The following is an 11,051-nucleotide window of genomic DNA, read 5'->3' on the forward strand; positions in this document are numbered from 1 at the left end:
CGTGGCCAACATGGATTTTTTTATATAGCAAAAAATACAGTTGATCTGTATACTTGGCATATCATAGAAGCTGTAATTCTATGTGATATTGAACACCCACACTCATTTACAGAGAAAGTTGGCTCTCTACATGCCATTGACATCACGCTCAGCATCATCAAGGGAGGCATCTTTAGCCTACAACAGCTGCGATTTGAGTATTGTCTTAATAGCTTGATGAGTCCTATCTTCTTGATGCATATCTCAGGCTCACTACTTTTATAGTTTTTAATTGGATGTTTTATCACGCATTGCTACTGTTAACTGTGTTGAGTGAGTGGGCTGATATTGCCTGCCTCTCAACAGTAGTTCATCCATGGCAGTATTAGATATGGGAGATAGATATTCTCCCTGGCTATATGCCTCCAGGAAGAGATCCTCATTACAGGCTCGTGTCTCCTTCCCAGGCTTCCCAGCAGCCCACCACCATCCTACAGCAGCTCCCTGCTGCCACGTCATCTCCCACTCCTTCCACCGGGCCAGCACATGTCAAGCAGGGTGTGTATGGCAGGCAGGCTGTCAAGATGCCTTTTCAGACAGAGCCCGCCTCACTCGTTCTCTGTGTGGATTGATTTCTGTGTTTGTGAATGTCACTGCAGGTGCCAGTTGGACCTAAGGGCCAGAGCTCAACCATCTATAATTACAGTCATGTTCTTTATGGCACTCCTTCTCCACCTCTAGCTTCATCCTTGTCTGTCTGTTGGTCACTCAGGCCAGGGCAGTGATTGTTTGCTCTGACGGACCTTTCTGCTCCTTTTACTTTCAACTCACTTATATTGAGGGTCATTTCAGTATTGGCATTATTTCTGATATTATTCAATGAGTAGTTCGGAATCCCCCCGTTTTGACAGAGTTGTATAATATAGTGTCATTTTGCTAAATGTTGCACCAGGCTGTCGCCAGAGTACCCTGTCAAGCAGCCAGCGGGCAAAATGTGTATTTTCCTTCCTGTTGGAAGGATGTCAGACAGAGATTGAGGAATGGAGGTGATAAAACATTTAGGATGGTAGATCTGATTTATAACTTGTGATTGGACACCATGTGGGTTGAAATGGGTTGATTGTCACTTAAATGATAAAGGACAGCACAACAGGCATATAGAAGAATTTAGCTTCCATGCAGGTGTGTGTGTGTGTGTGTGTGTATAACGTTGTTCTCTGCTATACTTCAGACCTGGTGGAGCTGATGATGATCCAGAATGCCCAGATGCACCAGGTCATCATGAACAACATGACCATGTCAGCCCTCAGCTCATTTGGCTATTCCCAGCCCCAGCTCCACCCTCCGTCTACCTCTGAGGTTCAGTCATTTGGCTATTCCCAGCCCCAGCCCCAACCCCACCCTCCACCCCTGAAGTACATTTACTGTTAGTCACATGTGCCAACTTATCATCCCGCCTGTCCGTGTGCAGCACACTCATCTTACATTATTCATCTGAAAACATGTGTTTCAGTAGGTAGAGACATACTTAATCTGATATGACAATCTGGAAAAGTAAACAGACCGAGGTCAGAGTGGCTCCTCACATTAGCTAATGCACCTAAAAGTTATTTTTGGAGTCTGTTTTGGGTCACACTGCTCCTAGTCAGTTTAGTGGTTGTGTTGAGGCTCCATAAGCAGTATGTCATCCAACCCATTCCAGTGGAGAGTGAGGATGAGCCCCAAATGGCACCCTATTCACTATATAGTGAACTACTAGGGAATATGGTGCCATTTGACACATGCTGTCTCTGAATAGGCTGTTTTTATCCTCCCCTCCAGGCCAGCTCTCCCCAAGGGATTTTACAGCTCCCGAGTGGTGCAGCGTTCTAAGGCACAGCATCTCAGTGCTAGATGCGTCAAACCCTGGTTTGATCCCGGGCTGTATCACAACTGGCCATGATCGGAAGTCCCATAGGGCGGTGCACAATTGGCTCAGCGTCGTCCAGGTTAGGGGAGGGTTTGGCTGGGTAGGCCGTGATTGTAAATAAGAATTTGTTCTTAACTGACTTGCCTAGTTAAATAAGGGTTACATACTGCCGGAGGAGGAGGATCCAGAGGTGTACCATTACCAGACTACCAGCCTACCTGGCTTACCCAACCTGGTTGCCTCCACCCCAGCCTCACCCTAGCCTGGTCTACCACAACACTGCTGAACCCCTAGAGCTAGCACCCTACCCACACAGAGACACCATCAGGTGAATCCCAACACAACCCCATTCAAAACCCCTACTGTACCCACACGTACATAGACTGTTGTGAAACAATGTGGGCCAGAGATAACAATGATATGCATATGTGATGTCATCCAGGAGGGCGGTCCCACCTCCTCCCCCACCCAGAGCTACCAGGACTGTGGGGGCTGACGTCCCTCCAGCAACAGGTACACAACTGGAACACTGTACATCTCTGCTGTATGTCTGTATAACACATATCGCAGCACTAACATTAACACATGGGTGTCCATAGCAGAACACCGGATAAAACAATGGGAGGGAGTTACCATAGAAATATAATGACTCAATAATCTGTGGTACTGTACATACAGAACGTTGTTCTGGGGGATGGGAAGTCTCAAAGGCCTTATTGGGCATGTACGGGGTCGCGTAACATTCTTCTAACATGTAGGATCTAACCATAGATGTTTTATTAAATTACTACTACTACTAATTCCTAATTCTATGGATCTAACATCCCATTAGCACCCTCTGTTAGATGATGTGAGAGTTCTGTGATGCTGGTTGGTGGAGGATCATAATGATGCTGATGAGGGTGCTGACAGTGCTGCTGATTGCGATACTGTGAGTTATAATGAGGCTGATTATACTAAACACTTGTGAAGAACGTGTTCATCAGATGCTTTCCATGTCTCTCTTCGTCTCGTGAATGTGTAGATTACTATGAGGCTACGGAGAGAAGACAGTGACATCAAGAGCAGAAATCTACAGCATCCACTCATCATTAGCCTTATTATTATAAGATAGAGTCCTTCTAAACTCCTAGTAAAGAGAAATACATTTCAGAGGCACGGCAGTTTTGTTCTTCATAGTAGATATTCATGATATCATGTTTGTGTATCTTGCAGAAGTCGTAGAATGCTCACCGCATTTCAGTTTTTTTCTACACCTTTTAATGTGGGTCTTTTTAGATTGTTGTTCCTTTACATGTTATTTCAAGTAAAGAAAAGGCCAAGATCGTCATTGTTCAGCATTGTTCAATGTTTTTAAGCTCACTTCCAGACTTGTACTGATGCTCAGTTGGTAGAGAGAGCATGGCACTTTTAACACTAGGGTTGTGGGTTTGGATCCTGACACCATCCATACATAAAGGGTATGACTGTAAGTCGGTTTGGATATATGTCTGCTAAATGGCATATTTTATCCAATATTATAGCAGTTTTGGGCCTTATTCCTACATCCATTACATAAAACACCCAGCAGGAGGCAGCATCATCTTTGTCATGACAAAGTCAGAGGGCGCTTTTCTATGAGCGTGTGAGTTAGTTCACAGCAGGTTGGCATTTATTGTCATGAATCTTGACCTGGAGGCAACGCTGCAGAGAGGTCACTAGCTAATACAGCCGCAAGGTCATAAAATCCAATGTTAATTCTAACCCGAACCTTAACATTAACCACACTGCTGACCCTAATGCCTAACCTTAAAATAAGACCAAAAAACATATTTTTGTATTTATACCGTACATGTTTATGATATAGCCAATTTTTACTTTGCAACTGGCTCATCTAGCGGAAATCGCTCAGTTTTGCCTCCAGGGCAAGATTCATGACAATAAATGTTGAGCCGCTCGTTTATATCCATGTCTATCAGCATGTCACGTGTTATTTCAGTGAGTATCTAACAAGTTCATATATACACTACATGACTAAAAGTATGTGGACATCTGCTCGTTGAACATCTCATTCCAAAATCATGAGCATTAATATGATGTTGGTCCCCCCTTTGCATCTATATCAGCCTCCACTCTTCTGGGAAGGCTTTCTGTTGGAACATTGCTGCAGGGACTTACTTCCATTCAGCCACAAGAGCATTTGTGAGGTCGGGCACTGATGTTGGGTGATTAGGCCTGTCTCGCAGTCAGCATTCCAATTCATTCCAAAGGTATTCAGTGGGGTTGAGGTCAGGGCTCTGTGCATGCCAGTCAAATTCTTCCACGCCGATCTCGACAAACCATTTCTGTACGGACCTCGCTTTGTGCACGGGGGCATTGTCATGCTGAAACAGGAATGGCGGCGCGCTTTACACCACTCCAGCAAACGCTTGGCATTGCGTATGGTGATCTTAGGCTTGTGTGCGGCTGCTCGACCATGGAAACCCATTTCGTGAAGCTCTCAATGAACAGTTCTTCCTGTGCTGACGTTGCTTCCAGAGGCAGTTTGGAACTCAATAGTGAGTGTTGCAACTGAGGACAAACAATTTCTACGCTCTACACGCTTCAGTACCATGACCATGTCAGCTCTCAGCTCATTTAGCTATTCCCAGCCCCAGCTCCACCCTCTACCTTCAGTGGTCCCATTCTGTGGCTGAGCCGTTGTTGCTCCTAGATATTTCCACTTCACAATACCAGCACATTACAATTGACCGGGGTAGCTCTAGCACGGCCAAAATTTGCATACTGACTTGTTGGAAAGGTGGCATTCTACTGCCATTGTCAAAAATCTGTATATTTTTCTGCATATCCAAGCATACTCCTTGAGCTGTCTGTATCCTCCAGTCTAGTTGTTATTCTTTTTAAAGAAACTAAATATGGTTCTCTGCATCTCTACTAAAATCTGGAAAGGAATGTGACTTATTCAGTACATTTCGTTATTGCTTGCTTTTCTCAAGTTTATCAACCGGCATGCCAGCTGAGACAGTTAGACAAGCTAGCTACTCTAACTTAATAGCCTGAATTGCCTTTTTGGTAGTTAGGTTCCTAATCTCCCAACCTCATAACTATCTGGGCTAGTTAAAGCAAACTTCATCAAATTGCTAGGGGGCACAGAGAAACAACAGCAAAATGAACAACAAATTATACATTTTTTATTCAACAGGACAAATCTGAGAGGGCCCCTGTGCTTCCCCCAAAAATGTAACAAGAAAAAATTAGCAAGACACTGAGTTTTGGGGCAGCAGATAGCCTAGTGGTTAGAGTGTTGGGCTGAAACTGAAAGGTTGCTAGATTGAATCCCTGAGCTGACAAGGTAAAAATCTGTCATTTTGCCCCTGAACAAGGCAGTTAACCCACTAGGCCGTCATTGTAAATAAGAATTTGTTTTTAACCGACTTGCCTAGTTAAATAAAACATATTTCTCAGTGGAGAGAGCAAACAAAACAGAGCCCCTTTATCTCAAGTACAGTGCCTTGCGAAAGTATTCGGCCCCCTTGAACTTTGCGACCTTTTGCCACATTTCAGGCTTCAAACATAAAGATATAAAACTGTATTTTTTTGTGAAGAATCAACAACAAGTGGGACACAATCATGAAGTGGAACGACATGTATTGGATATTTCAAACTTGTTTAACAAATCAAAAACTGAAAAATTGGGCATGCAAAATTATTCAGCCCCTTTACTTTCAGTGCAGCAAACTCTCTCCAGAAGTTCAGTGAGGATCTCTGAATGATCCAATGTTGACCTAAATGACTAATGATGATAAATACAATCCACCTGTGTGTAATCAAGTCTCCGTATAAATGCACCTGCACTGTGATAGTCTCAGAGGTCCGTTAAAAGCGCAGAGAGCATCATGAAGAACAAGGAACACACCAGGCAGGTCCGGGATACTGTTGTGAAGAAGTTTAAAGCCGGATTTGGATACAAAAAGATTTCCCAAGCTTTAAACATCCCAAGGAGCACTGTGCAAGTGATAATATTGAAATGGAAGGAGTATCAGACCACTGCAAATCTACCAAGACCTGGCCGTCCCTCTAAACTTTCAGCTCATACAAGGAGAAGACTGATCAGAGATGCAGCCAAGAGGCCCATGATCACTCTGGATGAACTGCAGAGATCTACAGCTGAGGTGGGAGACTCTGTCCATAGGACAACAATCAGTCGTATATTGCACAAATCTGGCCTTTATGGAAGAGTGGCAAGAAGAAAGCCATTTCTTAAAGATATCCATAAAAAGTGTCATTTAAAGTTTGCCACAAGCCACCTGGGAGACACACCAAACATGTGGAAGAAGGTGCTCTGGTCAGATGAAACCAAAATTGAACTTTTTGGCAACAATGCAAAACGTAAAAGCAACACAGCTCATCACCCTGAACAAACCATCCCCACTGTCAAACATGGTGGTGGCAGCATCATGGTTTGGGCCTGCTTTTCTTCAGCAGGGACAGGGAAGATGGTTAAAATTGATGGGAAGATGGATGGAGCCAAATACAGGACCATTCTGTAAGAAAACCTGATGGAGTCTGCAAAAGACCTGAGACTGGGACGGAGATTTGTCTCCCAACAAGACAATGATCCAAAACATAAAGCAAAATCTACAATGGAATGGTTCAAAAATAAACATATCCAGGTGTTAGAATGGCCAAGTCAAAGTCCAGACCTGAATCCAATCGAGAATCTGTGGAAAGAAATTAAAACTGCTGTTCACAAATGCTCTCCATCCAACCTCACTGAGCTCGAGCTGTTTTGCAAGGAGGAATGGGAAAAATTTCAGTCTCTCGATGTGCAAATTTTTCAGTTTTTATTAACTTATTTGTTAAAAAAAAAGTTTGAAATATCCAATAAATGTCGCTCCACTTCATGATTGTGTCCCATTCTTGTTTTATATCTTTATGTTTGATTCAAAAAGAATACTTTCGCAAGGCACTGTATGTGTAGCTCATCTATCTGATGCTGTTTGTTCAAAAAGAGTATGACATGGTTGTTGCCCGTAGCAAGGGAAGCTAGAAAGCATTTTGCCTCCCTTGATATTTAAAAATAATAATAATAGCCAATCAGTGTTGAGATAAACTGAGTGAGCTCAGCTGTCCTGACGCAACAGAGGCAACATTGATAACATTATCAAATATTTGTAAACCGTTGTAGGAGGAATCATGGACCAGGAATTTTGGAACAGGGAGACATAAAGGTGAGTTTCTGAGGAGGAATGAAGGCTGAGAAAGAGGATGAAGAAGTTGAAGAAAGCAGATGTTGAATTTGAATCTGAGGAAGATGGCGCTAAACATGGACATGGGGTTTCGAAGAAGCTTGGTGTCAAGTGCAAACAGAGTGAGCCGTGAGCCAGACCCGAGTTCTGGAGGTAAAATGGAAGTGAATGAGGGCAAGTTAAGTGAGGTGGAAGGTGTGGTGAAGAGCTCGGAACCCGAGCCTGGCATCAATAGAAAAAGAAGAATCTGGTCCAGTAGGAGTGACATTTTTGGAGAAAGTGGATCCTTGCCTTTTGACGGTTCCATTTGTGGTTTCAGGGTGGTTGAGAAAGGAGTTGGGTGCAGTTGAATCAGTGAAGGTAATCTGTAGTGGACTTCTGATATTTGTTTATGTTTCTTGCTGGGGATCGAAAGTGTCTGGTGCGATAGAGGCAGGTTGAAGTGGCCAGAATCAGAGTAGCGCAGAAGGTGTCGTATGCTGTGGCAGTGAAGAAAGTAGAGGAGGATGGGTCAAGGGTGAGGGAAGTAAATCACAGAAAATAGATGTTGTGGTGGCAGCTGCAGAGAAGTATTTGGGTATACGAGATCTGACGTCAGAAGAGTTACAGGGGGTGTTGAGTGGTGGTGTCCCGTCCTCCCAGGCTGTTGGTATGGTTCAGGAGCAGATCGGGTCAAAGAAGTGGAATGGGGCAGTGGGTTTTTAATGAGTGTAGGTGGCAGCTGCAGGGAAGTACCTGGGTGTATGAGATTTTACTGCAGAAGAGTTATAAGAGGTTCTGAGGTTTTTAACTTGTATGAAATAGTGGTATATGTGTAGGGTTGGTTGGTTGTGCAATTTTCTATTTTTTCCCCCTTCCTTTTTATTTTTGTATCACAAATGGAATGCGATTGAACACACAGTAAGTGGCGGCATGCACAAACAGAATGTGCAAATACCATGATACCAAAGAAGAAGAAAAAGATGGTCCTGACTCACCCCCCAAAAAGTGTCAAGGGAAGCCAGTTTGGATCACACCAATCACATCACATCAGGAACTAAACGTCATTGACAGAAAAAAAACATGATTTGTTGCTTCTCTCTATGTCAATGTCCTCCGGTGTTTAGCTAGCTAGCTAAAATCGACCTTTCCTAAATCAGCCATGGATGGAGATAGGAATTTGGACTTGTGATTTTACTTAATTCTCCATACTGGCCAATGATTATAATGGCGATTCTGATCCAACCATAAATTCATACATTGTGCCCCCGGCCTGAGAGGATGGAAGTTCAACATGTAGCTAGATGTAGTATGCTAATGTTATCTAGATGGCCTTGCGCATCGTTGTCTATGAAAGGAAGTTAGGCTAGCAAGCAAGCATTTTAGACAGGTAGCCTATGACAATAAAAACTAAAAGTGTGTACTGTATGACAGTCAGACTATTTAGGAAACATGAAAGAGGAGGATGGCATTGGCGTTTCTCTAGTGGTCCTTCTGTAGCTCAGTTGGTAGAGCATGGCACTTGTAACACCAGGGTAGTGGGTTCGATTCCCGGGACCACCCATACGTAGAATGTATGCACACATGACTGTAAGTCGCTTTGGATAAAAGCGTCTGCTAAATGGCATATATTATTATTATTATTACAAGTAGGGTCAGTCAACGTGTTTTTCTACTTGCATGCACACACAGAAATCAGAGCCATGGACAGCCACATCATATTTAGCTTACGTTGATTGAACTAAATCGTTTTTTTGGTATATTTTAGCTGTCACTATATTAGACTAAGCATAGGGGATTAGAAGATGAAGTTGAAATGGTGCTGCAATATTGGAGGCAGCTCATGTTTTCTTTTCGACTTGTGGTATCTCCATTGTTCGAAATCAATAGTTGTTTAGTAGTCCGAAGATGTTGGAAAAACCGGGAGGACTAGAAAACAGCAACTATGGAAACTCAAAAATTGGGGGAAAAACACTGGTAGGACATGACTGGACAAGACGAACTGGCAAAAGTCCAAAAGAAAGCGCAGGTACACAATAAATACACAGGATATATTAGGGACAAATGGGGGTGGAGACAAGCACAAGACAGGTGAAATAGATCAGGGTGTGACATAAGTGCTTTTAAGAGCCTATTGATAGGTCAGAAGAGAATAGAACACATGTTTGGACAGGCGTTCACAGTGACTCTTCATTCTACCGTACTTCACCACAGTATGACCTCCCATGACCCCCTGGGGTTTAAATGTAATGTGATGAGTCCACAGGGGGGTTAGAAGGCAGGAGATCAAAAGCAAACTGACTCCATGAACCCTGAAGGTGATGAAAAATACAAGGAAATATGGGGTCGGTCTTGAAATGGCAGACGATACAGCACATACTGGTAATTCACAAAATGGATGGATGGATCAATTCAATCAAGTTAGAGTTACACAATATTGATATCTGTGCTAGAATGCATGTACACTTAGTGGATGGAGTAGGAGATATGAGATGAGGGCTATCTGATGGACTGAGACTTTGGGGAGTCTGTGTTGTGTTGAGATTTTCCACATGAACTTCACTCTCCGTGTCAACTGACATTCCTTGGCTACTGGAGGGGAGTTTCATGACTTGGCAGCGTCTATGGTGGATTCAGTCTCGGCCTGTTTGGGGTGTGGCTGTGGCAGATAGGGTTTAGCGGGGTGGTAGAGGGGGGTAATATTCTAGATATGGGGGAAAGGAAGCAGACCAGATGAACCAAAGCTCTGATTAAAAAGTGAGGGATTAAGAGCTCAGAGGAGAAGAACAGGCAGATACGGCTGTCTCTCTGGCTCTGTCGCTCCAGTGATAGCAATGTTTACCCTGCTAATAATACCTAGACCCCTACACAGAGCCATACTAGACCCCATAACAGAGAGACAAGGGGTGGGCTGAAAAAAAGGATAGAGAGAGGGACAGATGGCGAGAAAGACCAAAAGAAAGAAAGTGGGAGAAAATTAACAATCCCAGTTGGAGAAATTGTGAGTTGGAAGGAGAGTAAACATGAAGGGACAGGGGAAAGAAAGTAATATAGAGGTCACAGTTTGTGGGTCGAGACTGGAACAGTGTGTCCTGGGCAGAGAGCCGGTAGAGATATTAGCCTACTGGGGGAAACACAATAAAGAGAGATGACAGGGACAAATAAAAAACAGAAATACCTTCTTTACATAAGTATTCAGACCCTTTGCTATGAGACTTGAAATTGAGCTCAGGTGCATCCTGTTTCCATTGAGCATCCTTGAGATGTTTCTACAACTTGATTAGAGTCCACCTGTAGTATATTCTATTGACTGGACATGATTTGGAAAAGTACACACCTGTCTATATAAGGTCCCACAGTTGACAGTGTATGTTAGAGCAAAAACCAAGTCATGAAGTCGAAGGAATTGTCCGTAAAGCTCCGAGACAGGATTATGTTGAGGCACAGATCTGGGGAATGTTACAAAAAAGTTTCTGCAGCATTAAAGGTCCTCAGGAAGACAGTGGCCTCCATCATTCTTAAATGGAAGAAGTTTAGAGCCACCGAGACTCTTCCTAGAGCTGGCCACCAGGCCAAACTGAGCAATCGGGGGAGAAGGGCCTTAGTCAGGGAGGTGACCAAGAACCCGATGGTCACTCTGACAGAGCTAGAGAGTTCCTCTGTGGAGATGGGAGAACCTTCTAGAAGGACAACCATCTCTGCAGCACTCCACCAATCAGGCCTTTATGGTAGAGTGGCCAGACGGAAGCCACTTCTCAGTAAAAGGCACATGACAGCCCGCTTGAAGTTTGCCAAAAAGTATCTAAAGGACTCTCAGACCATGAGAAACAAGATTCTCCGGTCTGATGAAACCAAAATTGAACTCTTTGACCTGAATGCCAAGCGTCACGTCTGGAGGAAACCTGGCACCCTCCCTACGGTGAAGCATGGTGGTGGCAGCATCATGCTGTGAGGGT

General features: G+C 43.7%; 1 protein-coding gene across 1 annotated transcript; it reads left to right on the forward strand.

Annotated features, from left to right (window-relative positions):
• The first annotated feature begins 398 nt into the window (after positions 1–398).
• On the forward strand, positions 399–2,944 carry LOC118384150 (proline-rich protein 29-like). Its single transcript, XM_052518305.1, has 7 exons — positions 399–537; positions 639–644; positions 1,211–1,338; positions 2,067–2,123; positions 2,185–2,216; positions 2,331–2,401; positions 2,913–2,944. The coding sequence occupies exons 1-7, from the start codon at positions 399–401 to the stop codon at positions 2,942–2,944; spliced, it is 465 nt and encodes a 154-aa protein (XP_052374265.1).
• Positions 2,945–11,051: the final 8,107 nt, after the last annotated feature.

This window comes from Oncorhynchus keta, chromosome 5, assembly GCF_023373465.1.
Source record: "Oncorhynchus keta strain PuntledgeMale-10-30-2019 chromosome 5, Oket_V2, whole genome shotgun sequence".
In the NCBI taxonomy this organism is placed as follows: Eukaryota; Metazoa; Chordata; class Actinopteri; order Salmoniformes; family Salmonidae; genus Oncorhynchus; species Oncorhynchus keta.